This window comes from Apteryx mantelli, chromosome 4, assembly GCF_036417845.1.
Source record: "Apteryx mantelli isolate bAptMan1 chromosome 4, bAptMan1.hap1, whole genome shotgun sequence".
Taxonomy (NCBI): domain Eukaryota; kingdom Metazoa; phylum Chordata; class Aves; order Apterygiformes; family Apterygidae; genus Apteryx; species Apteryx mantelli.
In genome coordinates this window covers 24443513-24463500 of record NC_089981.1, presented here as the reverse complement: position 1 = coordinate 24463500, position 19988 = coordinate 24443513, and the positions used below count along the sequence as shown (strand labels likewise).

General features: G+C 38.7%; 1 protein-coding gene across 1 annotated transcript in view; it reads left to right on the top strand.

The window, feature by feature from the left end:
• Nucleotides 1-5815: 5815 nt before the first annotated feature.
• The window catches only part of TRPM5 (transient receptor potential cation channel subfamily M member 5), a 42657-nt gene continuing 28484 nt past the window's right edge, over nt 5816-19988 (top strand). The window contains exons 1-8 of the mRNA XM_013957965.2: nt 5816-5932; nt 7123-7303; nt 8899-9065; nt 12368-12548; nt 15099-15163; nt 17136-17327; nt 18642-18744; nt 19590-19708. Coding sequence (XP_013813419.1) covers nt 5816-5932; nt 7123-7303; nt 8899-9065; nt 12368-12548; nt 15099-15163; nt 17136-17327; nt 18642-18744; nt 19590-19708 — 1125 coding nt within the window. The remainder of the gene's footprint in view (nt 5933-7122; nt 7304-8898; nt 9066-12367; nt 12549-15098; nt 15164-17135; nt 17328-18641; nt 18745-19589; nt 19709-19988) is intronic.

Here is a 19988-nt window from a genome sequence, read left to right as displayed (position 1 = left end):
GTCTCCTTATCCCTCCCTGCAGTCTTCAGGGCTTTTTGTTACACAATTCTAATTTGCTCAAGCTTTTCCTTGTTTTCTAGCGTTAGGTCACTGTCTATTCTTGTTGTTCCTGCTCAAACTCTCTCCAGCTAGTCCATAATATTCTTGAAATATGGCTCCCAAAACCAAATAGAATATTCTAGCTGAAGCCTTTCTGGAGCACAGCTGAGTGACTTCACACATCTCACACTCTCCTGTTTATACTGTCCTCTGTGGCATTTCTCTCTCTCTCATGACACTGTTCACTTAGGTTTAGTCTGCCTGTAACCCTTTAGATCCTATTCTGTAGAACTGCAGTCTAGCCAATTGTCTCCCAGCCTGTCTGTTCACGCTGATTGTTCCTGCTCGAGTGAAGTTCACTGTGTTTGTCTCAATTGCACAGCACCTTGTTTTTCCACCCTTACTATTCACTTGCCTCTTTACTGTGAGCCCTTTCTCTGAGCAATAGCTAAGGCTCACTTTTGTTCAGTTTGCTAGCTCACTCTGCACCAATATGGGCACAAGTAATTGGTGTAGTTTCTTTTGCTTCATATGAAAGCTTCCCTTTAAAGTTTATAAGTCAAGAACAAATCATGGAATTGGTCTATTTGCCACCAAAGCTAGAGTTTTGTGACAGATTTAACATCAGCAATACTGGGTCTACTGTATTACTATATTTATATCATTTCACCTGCACATTCAACTGTACTCCTTGAGTGGGTGGGGGAATCTAATAGTGATTAAATCAGGGTGTGTCTTAGCCTGCTGATCAGTGTACTGGTATGAAGGAGAATTCTTACTACTGTTAAGCCCCAAGAGCTAATGACTACCATACTCCTACTCTCTTAATCAACCATTACCCTTGAAGACAGCAACTGAGATCAAGCAGACTGTGTAATATATTGGCAGTGGTTCCCCAGGCAATATCTGCAGGCCTTGCCATCACTTGACTGGCCCCATTTGCACTAGATGTGTTTGAAAGGCTCAAATTTGGCCTCTCTATCCCTACCATGGACAAGTCCAACCCTGTTTAACATCTAAAGGCACAGCAAAGCAAGGTGAAAGGGACCCACATTCTTGTCATCCCTCTGGAGGTGAATGATCTGTCATTTGCTGTTACCACACCAGGAAGAAGAGCTGCAGATGCACAGGAGGCTAAGTGGGCAGTGAAAATAGTTGCAAAGAGCCTATGAAAAACTGGGGGGAACTGGGAGAAAAGTGGTAGGGAAAAAGGAGGGTGGGAGGAGAGAAGAAAAGCACAGCAGAGTGGGAGTAAGGAACCAGAGGTAGGAGGAAGAACCATCCACAGAGTGGTGTATGTAGGTGTCAAAATGTCTTGCTGTGGCTCTGATCTTGTCAGTTCTTCTAGATAAATCCTTCAGGAAAGAATTCCTATAGGGATCCCCCTTCTAGAGTTTCCCCACAACCATGACAACTGTTTCCTAAAGTTATTTCTCCCTGCCCATTTCCTACATCTCCAAAAATCCAGAATTCCTGAATAAGAAGTTAGGACCACCCAGACTGGAGGACCACATATGCAACAGCATTAGGACATGCAAATGCCAGCATTACAAGCACTGGTTGTACAGTGGTGCAATTCTAACAGCTCCCATTTATGAGGTTACAGAAATAATGACTCATGAGGCTGGCTGACACCTGGAATGACTTAATCAGGCCATCCCTAATGTAAATGACTGACTCACATTTCCAGATGTAGGTGGAATTGACAGTTGTCTTTTCTCATAATTGTCTTAACTTGCTTTGCTAGTTAGAAATAGTTTTCTAGGTTATGTTTCAAATCTGGAAATGATTAGAGGTACATTCTTGCCATAGATGTTTGCTTTTATAGTCAATGGGAACATCTAGGACAGAATTTGACCTACAAACTTTAATGCATAGCAGCAGCCTAGATAGAAATTCTGTACTTAAGTCTGAACCAGAGCTAAAGTAAGGCTGCCTGATTAATACATTGTGTGTATATGTGTATAAAATATCAGTGCACAGTTGAGACAGGTAGGATTTTTGTGGCATTTTTTTCACCCCTCAAGTATTTTCTACTGCTTGCCTTTAAGTAGATTTTTCATCAGATTTAATACAATGCTATTCTCACAGATAATGGAGGGAAAAAAGCTGGAATTTTCTAAAAGAGTTTACCAGAAAATTTCATAGTATTTGGAGAGAGAGAAAATGATGAAGCACTGGTCATCCCCTCCTTGATTTTTCAACCAGCTCTGCTTATAACCTTTGTCTCTGCTTTCCTCCCTCCCTTTCCTCTCATTAAAAAGTGCTTGGACTATGTTCGTCTTACTGGCTAGCTTCCTGTTCTTTCCCAAGGGATGGACTTATTCCAGGCCCTTATAATTAAACAATGGTCCCTGATCCACTGGTTCCACTGATGGAAGTTGACCGTAGTTAAACTGACTTCAGAGGAATGTTGTGACTTCGACCACAAAGATTTGACCCAATTGCTGTGACCTGACACACTTGCAATCTAGTACAGCCAGAAGTCTCAAGGCAATAGTCCTTGAAACCATTAAAGAGACTTACATGAAAGCTGGAACCAAGCAGAATCAGAAAATTAAACCCAAGAGAAAGGCACTCCAAAAAAAAAAAGTATTTATATTACATAGTTCATTAATACATGCTTAGTGCCACTTTGCTTTGTAGAGGACATTGGGTGAGATGTCTGTTTGCTTTTTAAAAACAGACGTCTTAACAATCTGGGGAAATAGCAAGGGGAAACATGCCAGTGAACACACATACTCTGCTCTGTGATTCTGATCATAACAGTGGAGGGGTTACATTGCAGTAGCTGAGACAGGTATAGAGAGATAAGGAGGCATTTAATGTGGTTAGCCTTTGTGCTTAAGAACCACATCTGCAAATCCTATGCAGCAGTTCTTTCGGGCGACTTTGCAACATTTGTAATCTAAGGAACTGGCTTTTTTGTTGGTTTTTTTTTTCAATTAATGTATAAACAACCTTTAAAATCATCTTCCCCACCCCATTAAATACCAAAGCAACATTCCTTGCTCCATGAGCTACGTTCAGTGGAACATTGCACCAACGTGGAACAATTACACCTGTACGTTACTGCAGTCATACTAAAAGACACAATAGTTATCCCTTGGAAGTCAGATAAGTACAAAGAGAAAACAAGTAAAACTGTCAAAGCATCAATTCTCACTGAAAAAAAAAAAAAAAAAAAAAAAAAAAAAAAAAGATTGGCATTGCATGTTGGCTTTGTCTGTAAAGGCTCCTGAAGGCTGCATGCAGAAACTTAGGAAATATCACTCCATAATAGTCCAATGTCTCATCCAGTGTAGTTTCTCAGCTGCATAAAGGGATATACTAGATTCTTGCATGGATACCATTCAGAATCCTGCATAATTTCTAGACATGTTTTGCCATTCTGTCAGTACCACTTTTCTGCTTCTCTTGATGCTGGATGCCTTCCTGGCTTAGAATATGAACTCAAGAACAGCTATACAAGCTCATATGAAGTTCCATCTAGCTCTGTATCCCATCACAGACAGCGGCTGCAGTGGATGCTGAAGGAGGGGTATAAGAATGGGATAGAAAGATGAAGTAATACTTTCCCAAAATACACAGTTGCTAGTGTCATGATTCAGAAACTGCTTGATAAAAAGTACTGTGCCCTGTGCAGTGCCAGTTACCAGCTGCCTTCCTCACTTACTAGTCTTACACAAGACTATGAACAAAAATAGATAAGATGTGGAAGCTTTATCTTCTTTACTATTGCCCATTATCCTCCAGAACCAGAATTGCTAAACTAAAAATCAAATTACTTGCTATTTCTGGAAAAATCAATTATCCAAATGCAGAAAGATTCTTTATAAAGCTCAGTAGCTCAGTGTCTTTGTTCCAGAAGAGAAATCCTGGATAACCCCATGCTCAAATTTTGTAAGCGAGAATCTAGAACTAGACTTAAAATTAACCACTTGGGTCCTACCCATGAGGCCAAACTAACTGTCAGATTACTTTGTAAATTGCTATCTGTTCCAAGTTCATTGCCTGCAGTAGCCAGGACAGTAAAGAATGAACTAAATGTCCTCTATGAATTCAATCTTGGATACTTTTTTCTGGACAAAATCCTTTGTCCTGGTAGTGAATTCCAGGAAATTATTTCTGTACTTTAGAATAGACAAAATGTGTTTTTTAACACTATGTATTAACTGTTGTTTTTTCTTCTAAAATATCGTCTTCCAGGCTATTAGGAGATAGAGCTTCATCTCCAGTGGCAAAGCGGACTGAAAAAAGGTAGGCTTTGTTATGACTGCCATTACTGATAATCTGAAAGAGGATCTTCTAGGTAAGACTCTTACCTGGACAAGTCTGGCATTCCACTATTCAGAATAAACACTTAATTCTCTCCAGAAATTACTAGTGTGGAGGCAGGGGAAAGAATGAGAACTGTGTATTTAAAGCAGTGATCTGTGACAGAAGGGGGCAGGGGGAGAAGATGTGAAATAGCTGTATGGGAAACTGAAATCATGAAAACCTGAGAAAAGGGCAACTCCAAACAGTGTTTGTATGGAGAAAAAAGAAAAAGAAAAAGAAAAAAGAGAAGAATATACATAGACAGCAGTGGTGAACCAGCCAGGGTACAGACTCCCTGGTGACTTGCCCGCCCAAGGAAACAACTTGAAGGCTTGCTCCCTCTACTGGATCATCATAATAGACCCACAGAATACTCACTGTTTTGACTCACTTTTAAATCCACAACATTCCATTCAACTAGGAAATAAAGATTTTATGAACACAGTCTCATTAAGGCAGGGATGATTACCAGTGCTGGTTTACTATCACATGGATTTTTAAGGACACACTGAATATGCAAATGAAGGCATAGAGCAGAGGAAAGGAGTTATTTCTTTGCTTTTGTTTTGTAAAGAAACAAGACATACAAATTGAAACCTGTATTTTTCAAACCATAATTAGATCAGTTGAGTCAAACTGGGGTGGACAGAGAGCAAGCAAACTTTGTCAGTCTCACATAACACAGTAGAAAGACTCTTGTTTTATGACTCTCTTGCTCTAGGAGGATGGATTACTTGCCATCTCAAGCTTCATATAGCCACACATAGTAGAAACCATGGGCCTTTTTGAACTGTATGTTGTTGTCAATACAGCCTGGTCTAAAATACTTTGGCTAATGAGTAAGTAGCCTTTTGCTACAGCAAACAGAATAAACACATCTCCTAACTCATCTTCAGGCAAGCACAATGTCATCAATTAGTTATTCAGTGCTCATGTTGGATAATAGAAGTCATAGTAGCATGATGGATAACAACATCAAGAAACTGACTCAGACATTCACTGACACCGCTCTACTCTTGCTTGCAATAGTTTGTGGCTAAGGCACCTCTTTCTCTCTTGTAGAATTAGGGTTCACTTCCTGGCTCTGAGATAACCCATATGCCTTTGGATAGATTACAGGATCTTGCACCTTGTGACTCAGTTTTCTTTCTTATAAATGAGAGTCAAGATGCCTTACTCCTTCATGTCCTTCTATAACTTAAGTTACACAGTTTTGGTGTAGAATCCACCTTCTCCTGTGTGTACATCCAACACTTGGTACAGAGGTCTCCAATTCTAGCTAAGGCTTATAAGCATAATAGTAAAAGAGTAAAATATTTGACTAAAAACTCAACTAGATGTAAATTCCTGGATTTTGTGGGCTCTCCAGTTTAAGCAAGAATATTTGAATTCTCATTTTCCAGTTTTCTATCATCTCAGTGAACCCTGGTCTACTAGTGATCACCCTACAAATAAAATGGAGGAAACAGAAGCCAAGCACTGCAGCAGTGACAAAGATGACACTTTCAAAAGAGAACTGCCATACTGTGTAGGAGAAATTGACTTCACAGCTTCTGGGAAGAAACGTGGAAAGGTACAGCACTGAGGAGTTTCTAGCCCTTTAACACTATTGCTGTTGTTCGGCTGTGGCTTGCTTAGCATTAAATATAGAGATTATAATAATAGTCAGGGTCAGCGTGCTACAGTGCAAAGCACCACATTGTACTCAAATAGGGACCATACCTTCATGAATATCAATGGCATTTTAAATAAGGCCTATTAATAAACAAATCAATTGTTTGACTGACATGGACATGCTACAAGTACAGCTGATGATGCTTTTTTCCTTTAAAAACAAACTTCCCAGCCTCATTCATTTTGTATCATTTCCCTGCTTTAACTACTTACTGCCAAGTAATTAAGCACTACAGATTTCAACTTTTTAAACATACTTTTGAGCTATTTCAAGACTCTCCTTAAACCTCTCTCTCTGTTCTGCTAGTATGCAGAGAAAGAGGTCTGTGGACAGTCCCAGCTCCTCACTAGTCCCTTGTATATGTTTTTCCTACAGCAGAAGGAATTCCTAGGATCAGAAATCTGCCTTAAGATTTGTTTTCATTGTAAGGCCTTCAAAGCACAAAGCCAAAAACATACAGAACACGAAGTATAACATACAATTCATGTAACATACAATAAGCATCAGAAAGATCACAGTAGAAGGCTTTGAGGCTGCCTACTGATGGTCCAATAATCAAAAATTTAAGCATTTATTTTAGCTAAAGGGTTTTTATTTGGAAAATAAAGGGTTATTATTTGGAAAATGGAAACCCAGCCCATATGAAGGCAAAAAAAAAAAAAAAAAAAGTGAAAAGTAGGAAGATGAGGACATGTGAAAGAGGCATGAAAGTCAGACAAATATTTTAGCTAGTGCAGAAACAAGAAATGCCCAAGAGATTTATTGGCTTCACTAGACTGCCATGGAATTGAAAGCAGTTCAGGAGGAGTAGCAGCATTAAAAGAGAGTGCGATATATCAGTCTAACACAGAGAACTAACCGGTGGAACTGACTTGATGGCAATTTTACGGGAGCCTGCTAAATTCATCCTGATATTTAGTTCTCTGTCAATTCTTGCTCAAAGAAATTTTTCTCAAATTATCAAGGAGTACAAATAAGCGTTTAATTGTTATGATTATAAATTTGTCTTTGTATTCACCATGAATGACCTGTCTACCCTATCCTACCATCATATTGTTATTCAATACTTTTTGTTTTGTTTATTGAAGTTTATTAAGGTCCCGTGTACCATTCATCCTGGCATTATATTCGAAGTTATGCTCAACAAATGGAAGCTACCTGCTCCCAATTTGGTTGTCTCTTTAGTAGGGGAAGAAGAAAATTTCCAGATGAAACCTTGGCTACGGGACACCTTAAAAAAAGGACTTATAAAGGCAGCTCAAAGCACAGGTTAGTGCTGTAGGCATTAAAGAAGAAATTTATATTCTTACTGGCTTCTCACCTAGCATCCAGCGATCTTTTAATGTCAATGGGACTACTCACCTGATTATTTTAGAAGTTCAAGGCTTTGCTGAATGTAGTCTACAAGCTGCATTTAAATAGCTTTGAAAATGAAAGTTATTGTATTACAAATAGCAAAAATAAGTTCTTTCTAACCAAATTACTCTAGGCAATCATTCCTGAAGTGTAGAATCACTTGAGGTTATACCCTCAGCGATGCCACTGGAAAGATGGCATGAGATGGGACCAAATATGTTGTCCCTCTTTGATGCCACAGTGAAAGAATTCTTCAGAGAGCTTAGCAATTTGACTTCAACAAGAATGAATTTAGGTCAAAACAAGAATTCTTGTTTTCCCCATTCTCACTTTTTAGCTAACAGTCAAAATAATTTGTTACAATCATTTTTATCTTTTGAAGATTGTTTACTGTAAATCTAAGAGTTGAACCATATCCTGAACAGACATTGTTAGTAGAATAGACTCTGTAGACTAAAGTTTAAACAACAGACCTTGTTAATGTTTAACACAAATGTCTACCATATAGCAGAAAATAAATCGGTTCACTTTCTCCCTGGCTGTTCACATGAATGATAAAAGTAGTGAAAAGCTTAAAAAAAAAAAAAAACACCTAGGAATATATATAAAAATGGCTCTCATTTAAGATGACATATTTTCCTGTAGTTTTATGAAAATACCCGCACAATGAAGTCAAAATATCTGTGAGCATTTTGCAGGAAGCTCTTGTTTTAACTTCACTGGTTCAGACAAGATTGTAACAGTTTTGCTTTTTGAAATGAAAAAGCCAAGTACCCAAGCTCTTTCTGGTGCTTTTGTACCATACAGTTATTTTCTATCTCCAGCTGCCTTCAGTACTTACACCTTGGGAGTATCAAGATCTCTAGTTGCTTTACTACACGTTTGACAAAGTTTGGTTGGCTAATTAGCTGTGGTTTTCCAAATTGTTTGCCATCATATCTCTACTGCAATAAATCTTACTCTCCTGAGGAATTCACTCTCCAACACATGAGAACAAGAGGGAGAGAGATGAGATTAGAGAGGTTATGCCCAAGCTCTTCCACTACCCAGGTGGTCCCAGCGTTGCACAGTTATTTCTCCCTGTGTGGTCCTTGTTCAAGCCAACAACTGCATCCTCCCCATCCCTCTCCTCTTCCTCATGCAGTTATAAGATTTGTTTGGTGTAGTGATGTTTCTGGTCATATTTGGACAGTAGGTGGCTCTGGCCTGGAATCAGCATTCTGGATGGACATATTGACATTAGACCAAAGACAACAATGTTGTATCACATGATATATGAAGCATTTTGCTTGGGCATGTCATTTCCCATCATTTTCCTTATTGAAGTCTTACATATTGTATATATATTTTAATTATAGAAGTTACAGTCTATCAAGATGCGTCTTCAGTATATCTGACTATTCACACAAAACTTTAATCCGGTACTGCAAGTGATGTTAATTGACACACACACACGAGTTCAGTTAAAAAGAAATTTTCTAACCACTTGTAAAAAAAAATTGTTTCAGGTGCCTGGATTTTTACCAGTGCTTTACGTGTTGGAATAACAAGGCACTTAGGGCAAGCAGTCCGAGATCATGCGCTGGCTAGTACTTCATCCAAAGTAAGAGTGATTGCAATCGGAATAACTTCCCTGAGAAAAATTCAGCACAGAGAAATTCTGGACAACATAAAGGTATTTTTTACTCATTATACTTACAAAAAAGAATTGTTCAGAAGTCAGCTGCACATTTTAAAAAAAATCAGAAGTGGTAGGCAGCAAAATGTTGAGCCATCTTAAAACAAAAATGGGTTTTAATATAAGTTTGAGGGGAAGATAAAAAGCAAGAAGAATTGTTAGACCCTGAAGGTTTTGTGCCTCTCCCTTTGAAGCAATTCTGCAAATATCCAGCAGGTGACAGTATTAGACATTAGATCAGTGGCCAAAAGACAAGTGAACTTGAGGAAAACAGTATTTATACGTCATAGGATACCATGAATACCCACCCCCTTCCCCCCAATCCACTAGTTGCAGGATCTCAAGCTCTTTCACAAATACTGTAAAAAGTGTATTTCCTAGTGTGGAACACGAGTCATAAATTTTTCAAGACCAAGTTTTCCAAAGTAGTCACTGAATTGTTGTCTAATGTGCAAAAACTGCTTGATGCACTGGGCCAGAAGGGCTAACCATGCAGGATTTCATCTAGTTACTGCGAGCTCTAGGAACTTCAGGATTCAGGTGAAAGCAATCAAGATCTGCACAAAGAACAAAAACAAAAAAAAGCCACTCAACAAAACAGTTGTTGAAAATACTGAGACATGTTGATGCTGAATTGACCTGGTGATGGAGAAAAGAATTGTGCCAGGACAATATTGTCACTGGATATACTGTCTGTCATAAGTAGAATATTATAACAGTAAAACAGGTGTGTAGTCATAATGAGCAATTTCTCTGTCCTGTTTTACTTTCATGGAGAAGCTGGGGGAGAGACGACAACCACAACTCTTTGAACTTGCACCTAGTTCTTCTCTCAGATAGGCTAGCAAATACCAGCTAATTTGCTGGGAGACTGCTTCAGCATTTTATTGTCCTTGGGCTTCCCCTTTTACCACTCCTTTTGCTGAGGATGGCTACCTGTATGTTCTGCCAGGTGGGACTCTAACTGGAAAACTTAACCTATTTGTGCATCTAAACTGGTCCAAAAGGACCTCAGAGGAAAGAATTTTGTTCAGAAAAGTTGCTTTAGCAAATGCAAAGCAACTCTTTTCACCTCTCTCCCAGTTCAAGTGACCAAAATTCATCTGTGTCTTTCCCCTACAGTAACTACAAAACAAGTGCACTGTTCTTTTTATTGCATCAAATTTACGCTGCTCCCTCTTGACAAAAGTTCAGGCTTTAGTTAAGGAATATTTCGTGTAGAGCATTCCTGACCCTTTGGCTTCTGGCACTGCTCCCACCCAAAAACGTTCTGGATTTTAGTCAGTAACTTTAGGACAAAGGAACTATAGACAGCAATGTTGGTCTAAACCCAATTCTCCTTATACTTGGCACTAACACAAGTAGCTTATTGTATAAAATGGAGTTAACAATCCACACTAACAAGGAGCAAAACAAACCTTGAAATCAGTGGATCCCTCCATGTCTTCTGTGTTAATGACACTTTAAACATCCTTGAAAGATCACTTCCACATCTTCAGTGGATAAATAGGAAAATCCCTCAGAACCTTTTTTCATTGGATGCTGAGGCTCAGGGTCCTAATCAAAGGCCAGACCACTGGCTAGTAGGCTTCTGGTTACAGTGCAGCAAAAGATACGCAAGCCCTCTGCCAAAATAAAATTTGTCAAGATACTTTTCCTAGTAAATGAGAGACAGGGTGAGGAAAAGAGGTAAAAGGAATTTGAGGTACTAGCTGTTTGTAAAGCACATGCAAATTTAGTGCTTTTTTTCCTGCAACAGCGTCTGAGGTTCCTGCTCTTCGCAGAGCTGCTGACAGGGGAAAAAGCCAGAGAGCAAGCCTGATTTTGGCCTTTTTCACCTTGCTTGAAGGATATTTCTTCTCCTGCAGCTTGGTTGCATGCAGCTTCATTTCAGAAAGCCAGCTAGAAGTGTGGTCTGCAGTGTGCTCAGCCCTTCTACAAGCAGCAAAAAAGGCACTTGTCCTCTGAGTTACTTCATGTTTTCTTGCATTAATAGTACCACAAATGAGCTCCTAGTGACACGTTCAATGCCTCTCTAACATCAGCCTTAGCCTTGGCTGTGGAGAAGAACCTGGATAATCCCTAGGTTGGATTTCCTCCAGGATTCCCCTGGGCACCTGCTCTTCCTAGTGGACGCTGGCAAAAACTGAGATTCAGAAAGGCTCCATACAGGATCTGGATCTTAAAAGACAGAATGTAAATCTCTCTGCCATCCCTTAATCACAACTAGATTATTTGCATAGTTACATTGCTATGTGTAGCATAGCTTTAACATCAGTCTCTATACACAGAATTAGTGAGAGGAATAATACAATATATAGGCACAATAGCCAAGCTGACAGTCCAAGTTTTCCTTATCAGCTCAAAGGCTGCAGGATTGAGAAAGTAGCACGATGAAAGGAAATACAGATTTTAAACTATTGCTTTGATCCAGCTTCCTTTGGAACAGAACAGTGATTATGGGGAGGAAAAAGAAGAATCACCAGGCATTTATGGCCTGGCTTGCAGCTAGCAGTGATATACCAAAGTAGACATGCAGCAGTGGGAAGGAAAGTTTTATTAAGGAAGTAAGGGGAGCTTGAAAAAGAGCATACATGGAAGTCCATATTAAGTGCAATCCTTAAAACAAAAGACTAGAAGTGGGGCTTTGTTTTACCCAGACAATGGTTTTATGCAAAGATTTATAAATAAATAATTTTGAGACAAAAGTCCTCCATAAAATTAAAATAAAGAGGTTGTACTTTCTAAAATCTACCTGTTACTCAGTCTTTTAGAATTCAACTTCCAAACTGAGAATAACCATTAGAGCTCATATAACCTTGCCAACTAAATAAAGCTGCATTTAAATTGATATGAACATACAGTAGCCTAACTTATCTACTGGTTTAAACATAACCAAAATGCTACTGAAATCAATAGGTTTGCCCCCATTTGTACCAGCAGAGACTTTAGCCGTCAGACATTCAGATTTTGTTCACAGTTATCAGGTTTCCTTTTGCCCAACGAACAATTTGAAAACCTCTGAATGAATTCCTAAGTTCCAGAGATGTTTAGTGTCAGTGTATTTTGCAGAGCCCTGAAGAGAGTCTTCAAAGACTTCAGCTTTCAGACCTGTTGAATCTGACACCTTTCCCAAGAAATACCTTCTTCTTCTCCCCCCTTTTCAAAGAGTCTATCTGAGTGTCTGAAAGGTTGTATTCTATGTCATGGCATAAAGAACACTAAAAATGGAGATGAACCACATACGAAAGTATGGAATGTGTTTTGCAGGAAACACTAACATCTCTCCTTCTCTCTAGAATGAAAATCCTGTACATTACCAATCAGATGATAATGTCCAAGGCCCATTGTATTCGTTGGACCACAATCATTCACATTTTATTTTGGTGGATCACATAACACCAGATGAGCCAGATGGAACCACTAAACTACGTCTCACTTTGGAAAAGCATATTTCAGAACAGCGTACTGGGTACGGTGGTAAGTAGACTCAGTATAAACATGTTAACTTGAATAGTGATATTACAGAAATACCTGTGGGTCCCAGCTTTTTGTGGGTCCTGGTCTTAGCAAAGGTAAGTACAATTCTCAGTTTACCATCTATTTAGGCAAAATCGAGTAAACGTGCTTGTCATTGTGCAAGAGGTGGAACTAAAGTGACTTCTCAAGTTGAGAAAGCTATTTGAACCAAAAATCCTGCTCTGTATTGCATCTCCTTAAACATAGCTCAAAGCTGACCTTCAAAGCATAGTTCTGATTGCCTTAAAACACAACAAATGGAAAGTAAATTCAGCTTTAAGTGCCCTAACCAGCGGCTCTAAGGGAGGAATATTCTCTGTTGTATACTTTCATCCCCTCTTACACACAGAGTCTTGAATTGTTCCCACACTGGTAGAAAGGATTTGTTCCAAAGTCCTCTGAAGTATTTTAAGCCATATTTATTTCAAGATAAAATCTCATTCTCATGAAACAATATAGTATCTAATGGCCATCTAAATCCATGTGAGCTTTATTTATAATGAGAATCGAGTGTTGCACAGGCTTCCTACTGCTATTTGTGGAAACAATTCAGCTGTAGTGCTAATGCAATTACTTTTACCTTCCCTTTGCTTCTGTAAAACCTGCAGTGCTATCACAGCTAAAGCAGAGAGAGAACTCACTTATTCACACACTCATGCATCAGTGGAGTATTCAGTTTTGTAGCCCATACTGTGGTTGCACAGATGTACCTGGGAGCATGAATGCACCCAAAGAATGCTTGTTACTGGTGACTCAGATAGGAAAGACCACAGCTGAACTGTAACAGTAGGCCGAGGTTGCAGTGCTGACAGTTAGAAAACAGCCTCTTTCTGCTTGCAAACCAAACTTGATTAAAAGAAACTGATGGCACAGTTTTCCGTCAAAAATACCGATTCATTTGACATTTAAACAAATGCCAATTCATTTAAACAAAGGCAATGTCCTTCATTTAAATTAATTTATATTCAAGTTGAACAAAGCTATTCAACCTTACTGATGCAAAACGCTTTGATAAGGTCATGCAGAATTTCCATATAAAAATAAATAAATACCTAGAAGTCATTCAGATGAAATTTTTGATATATTCAATATTCTTTGCAGTTAGGGGCTTCCCACCTTCCCCTCATAAAGTCAGAATTTCCTGAAACAACAAAGAAAAACAGGCTAAACTTCATCTGGCTCTAGATAAATGAAGAAGATTTGAAACCATAAACGCATTTCCTTAGGATCCCATAGTCACAGAGGTCACTCTTCAAACTAGAACATCATCTTAAAGAAGTATGGCAGTGCTGTGCCATTCACTGAAAACAAATGAAATTACTTACCAATCATCTCCAGACTACAGCTCAGTTCTACCTTATTTCTGTAGCTATCCCCCTGCAGATCCCAAAAGTAGTATTTGGTGACCTGTACACTGCTTTTGAAGACCTACAAAAGGAAATGTAAAAAAACCCCTATTTGAACTAAATGCCTTTTATCTTCCAATGATAAGAGGCATTCATCTCATGCTGCTACTATTTTGATGGAGCTTTTGAGGCCATGTATAGTCACCTTTGGAATACAGAGCTCAGCTTTTGCAGTATAAACTATCCAGGAATAAGTGGACCTCTGTGGAAAGATGCCTAAAAGCAGGGATGCTTACATCATTTCTTCCCTGCTGCCATGACAGAAGTTAAATACCTATTTCATAAGCATTTCTTTCAAATGTAGAACTATTGAAAAATGTAAGATTATTTTATTAATAACCATCTCATTAGACTGCACTGAATCACATTTTAGGCTGATTAAGCAGAATAATAGAGTGTATGGTTCCTATCAGCTCACATCTTGGTCATCTCTCCCTAACCGGTTTACACAGCCTGGCTCTTGGTATTTTTAAAACCTTTTATCAACCTTTTCTCCTGAATTCTGCTATACCTTCCCACACATACTAGGTACATTTGCAAAATGAGGGGCAGTGTGTGTGTGTGTGGGGGGAGCACACCCGAACACCTGGGCCAAACTGAAAGCTTATCACTTCTAACTGCATCTGAATATAAATAATGCCAGCTGTCCCTCTGAAAACACAACAGTCTTGTCTTGCATTTGCATCCTAGTTACTTGCTGTGAGTTTTTTTTAATGTTACGCTATTTCCCCACTATCTGATTACTTTCTGATAAATGAATACATTAAATGCAACGTTGCTATGATATATAGAAGCACCACTATCCATATTTTGCAGCTGAGGTGTTCTGTGGTGAGAAGATGCTCAGTTGCTTGCCAAAATATCACGCAGGACGTGTGGCAAAGATACCTTGGTCCTGAACTTGAAACTAAGACCTTATCTGCTAGGTTATAGTGTTATTCTCTTACTTTGCCATCTGCTTCTGCAATTGCCTGAATCCTGCAGGTTCAAGTTCTCGTAGATACTGAAACAGCACATAACAGGACAAATATTTCAAGGACACAGCAGAAACACAATAGTTTTGTGAAAGTTGTTAACTTTTTTTTTTAAACCGTCTATTTCACAGGAACAGGTAGCATTGAGATCCCTGTGCTTTGCTTACTAGTAAATGGTGGACCAAGCACACTTGAGGTAAGAAGCTGCTTGTAATGTTAGAAAATAAAATCAGCTGGTGAAGAGTATTAAACAATTGATGTAAAATTGATGGATAAATACATGTATCAGCACTTTACATAAAGTAAAAACTCACACCTATATACCACTTAAGAATTAAATTCTGTTAATATTAAAGTTGCCAGTATTTGTGAGAAATACTTCATTTTGAATAGGTGCCACCAGATCACTAATGCTTCGATTGCCAGCTAGTACAGTGGGAAGGAAGCCAGCTCCAAATATAGTGGAATAAAAATACTGTGTTATTAATCAAGATCACGTACAAGGAGGTTAATCATTCAGTGCTGTCCAGCAACAGTGAGACAATCGTCTCTCACAGAGCTCCAAGGAAACACAAAGCCAGGTTTGCTAGATAAGCCATTTGCAAACTATAGTGTCATACTTCCACAGAACAAATACCTTGTAGGATAGCAGATCCTTCAGAATTGTCTGCTAACACTCCAAACACTTTTCTTCAGTGAAGGATCAGTTTTGATCCGTTTGAGCACTTCTACATCTTAAAGAACCTGTTGACTGGAACCTGTTGATGAGGAGACACTCTTTGATTTGTATTTTACCTTTTCTGGTATTTTATTGTGATACTTTGTAGCAGCCTGTGTGTCTGAATGGCATTTTTGGGGTAGTATTCTTAGATGAAGAGGAATACACTATAGTATAATTTCAAGGCCTTAAAGCACTGTAGAATATCTAATCTGACCTACAAACTGTAAAGACAAGAAATTTCAGCTAGTTATTTCCAAATTTGAGACCAGCTGCCTGTGTCTAAAGGAGAGCACCTTATCTTTAGAAAGGCTTTTAACTTTAATTTAAAGGTTCCATGTGACAAGACTGTGCTACACAATCTGGTAATCTGTTTTCTTTTTCAGAATAATGACTCATTTCTGGTTACATTTTCCAGTTTCAGTTTCCAGTCACTGCATCTTGTCATATCTTTGCCAGCTAGATTAAAACACCCTCTGGTATTAGAAATCTTCTTGCCATTAAACTATAATGATGTCACTTCTTGAACTTTCCTTTTAGAGGCTAAATATGGCAGCAATTTTTGTATCTTGGGTGTTGAAAATCACATATCACAACCTATTACTCTTCTTTTCAAAGTTCTAGAGTACAAGGTGACTTGGAGACCAAAAATTACTGGCTGGAACTAAGTTCACATATGTGCGGGGAATGAATAGCTGATTGTGCTTTCTCAGAATTGCCATTTCTTACAGACAAATTTGATAATACACACCAAGGACTGTAAGATTTATTAAAGAAAAAAAGAACTTCAGCAAAAGAGTTAACAGTGAGATCCTAAGAGTCTCATCAGCTTCTTGCATACCCCCAGAGTAAAAAAAGACTGGTAGCAAATAGTCATTATTGCAGTTACAATGCCTCTGCTTTCCTCCCTCCCAACAACCTGCCTTGCTCTTTGCAGCTGCATAAGTAATAGAATTAGCAGTGTTTAACTCTTTCAGTTGCTGTGCTTCAGCATGTTTTTTTCCATGGCCCAATGCTGTATTTCCACAGGTAAATTTGAGAATTTCAGAACATACCAGTCAGGTTTAGTGACCTACAAAAGCCTTCTGAGAATTTCTACATGGTGCTCCTCTTTCACTTGATTATGCTGAACCATGGATTTCTGGGGGTGGGGAGAAAGGGGGGGCAAGTTAGGAATTAATAGATTTTAAGCATTGTCTGTCCAAATCAGGTTGCTTAGCTACTGGACAGATGTGTTGTGGAAAGCCGTATAATCAGGGGCCTATACCTGGGTGATCTGCTACAGAATTGGAGCAGTCCCAATAGCCTGGAGTCTGGACTGACTCCAGAATGAATCCGGTTTAGGTATACATTTATTCCTAGTTTGCGAGGAATCCTCCTCTTAATCAAAATTTTCCTTCCATGTATGAATCCTATATATTTTTTTATTATTATTATTTTTTAACTACAGAGAATTTGCAGCGGTTTGGAAAATTCTGCTCCCTGGCTTATCTTAGCAGGATCTGGAGGTACAGCTGACATCTTAGCTGCATTCATGAATGAGCCACAGCTTATCATGCCAGAAGCTGTTGAAAAGCAATTCAAAGAGAAATTCCCTGCAGAAAACTTCTTGTGGAAGGACATTCTCCAATGGACAGCAACAGTGAGCTCATATGTTTGATGATTACACGCATTGTGTTCACAAGCTCTCTCCTACCATTACTAGCTTCAGTAGTCCATTCAGTACAGGTTTGCCAGGAAGCTGCTCAAAAATTTTGGATACTCCAGTGCTCTAACACTAGTGCCATAGACCTATCTGACATTAAAATCAAGTGTTCAGTAGATCATACAAACTACTTTGTCCTAGTGATTCAGCTGAACACTTAGGGCTCTGTCCTCCCTCAATTATTTCCTCAAGTAACAGCCAGCTCCCAGGAACCTCACACTCCTTCTGGAGGACATGAAGCATTATTCATCCTCCACAGCTGTGGAGCTTCTGCAGCTGTGAAAGAAGAGATCTAATTCATGATCTACAGCTGTTAAATGAAGCCTAATTGTGGATATGCATGAATAAATTAACTTCTAAACACCCTTCATTCCCATTATTCCAACTATTCTGAGTTATAAGCATTCCTCTTTAAAAAAGAAAAAAAAAAAGAACAGATTCATAGTATCCTCACCATTTGTCTTGAGGCACATTCACTGGACTTAACCCACTATACATAAATGTTTAAGAAAACCCCCCACCTCTTTGATATTGTCTTCATATCATTATATTGAAGAACACCGTGTGCCTCCGAGACAGATGAAGTCCACCCAGCCTGACCCACTACTCATTTCTTGCAGTCCCCACTGTAATCCTAACCACTTCTAATTCCATTAGGGAGAGCTTTGCCAAATCATTGACACCAGGGGATGAAAGCATATCTACAAGCAGTATTGTAAGATGCTCACAAAAGTCTTGGTGCAGCTGCACTGTGAGAAAGGAAACTCAATAGAGAAGCAGAAGGAAAAAGAATACTGTATATATCAGTATTTGATGACTTTTACTCAAAGAAGACTTAGAGACCATGCTTTTAAATAAACAACTCCAAGGGGAAAAGTTAAATGTCAAAACAGGAAAGGGTAAAACAGACCTAGTCTCATGCTAGCCCCAGTATGACTAAGAGTCAAATAAGAATGGGAGATAAGAAAGGATCTTTTAATTAAAACATTGGTCTGGTTCTCAGGATATCTGAGTTCTATTCCTACCATCCTGCTATGGGATTTTGGACAAGACAGTTACTCCTTCCTTGCCTTAGGGCTCTTTTACATATGAGAAACTAATAACATTTGTCTTCTTGCCAAATCTCAGTTTTACATTTAGAGCATAAGTTATTTGGGACACACTGTAGGTGTGATCTCCTCTGAGGTTTTAGTCATTAATGTATAGCAGTAGGACAATGAGTAAAACAATTTTTGTTTCAACTCCCAATAGATTCAGAACATTATTTCACAGCAACATCTTCTAACTCTGCACAACTTTGAGCAAGAAGATTCAGAAGAACTAGACACAGTCATTTTAAAAGCTTTGGTAAAAGGTAAGAACAAATAAACACAGCACAATGCAATATTTATCTTATTTGATGACTTCTGTGCCACAGATGTATTTTGTTCTTGACGACCAGAGCAAGCTTGGTTGGCTGTTGGATCAGATTTCGTTTCTGATGCAGAATTCTTATGCTTGCTCATTGACAAACTGGGGCAGTTACCATAGCTCTTGTAACCTTGCATCAAATTATGCATAATATTTGCTTTTTAATCTAATGCTGTCATACAGTACTATTTTAATAGCTCCTTTATTTCACTGCTTGCTTCTCTTACTAGTAATAGAAGAAATACAAACATGCTGGAACAGTTACTCTGATTATAAGCCATGTTAAAAAGCATTTTAAAAAGCCACACCTGCTTTGGCTCCAGAAACAGTCCAGTTCTCCTATAAAAAGCCTTCACTGTGTCTCCTGAAAAATGACTTCAGTTATTCTGCCATCCATTTCAGTTCGTGTTGGACCAGACTAATTTTAGCATGGGGAAAAGACATTCCATATCTAGTGTGCTAATTAAAACAAGACAAAAACAACAAGAGCCACCTCTTTCTGCAGAACAGGATCCATCTTGAAAGATTACAGATGGTATAACTTAATGTTTTAATACAGAATTCTGCTAGCAAACAATATTCAAAAAAATAAAATTAACATGTGTTTAGATTACTATTTCTTAAGTTAGGAGAACCAAAAATGACTGTGAAGGATTCCTGGATGAGTGACCCACAAATCTGAGATACCGGAATAAAGGGAGCTCATTTTGATAATCAGATTGCATACACGTTATGTTTAATTTAATAGTGTTAAGTACTGAGTTTATTTGTATTTCTTATTTTTGGCAGCCTGTAAAAGCCACAGTCAGGAGGCCCAGGAATATCTGGATGAACTGAAGCTGGCAGTGGCCTGGAGTAGAGTGGACATAGCTAAGAGTGAAATATTCAATGGTGATGTGGAGTGGAAGGTACTAGGTTTTATTGGTTTAAAGGACAATTGGTACATAATCCAATTTTTTCATTCTCCAGTGCATTCTCCACTTAGGGATTAGGCAGTGGCAGTATGCTTCCTAATGCTGTTTGTCTTTCTGGAGTCCCAAATGATAATGGCTAACAATAGAGGAATAATTCAGTGGCCACTGGTGTCTCTCTAGAGCTTTTTGGGGCAAATGCCATTCTTCTTGTTCTCCTTTTATACAGACCTTTAAAGTGCGTATGTGCAAAGTTGAGTGTACAAAGCAAAAGCAG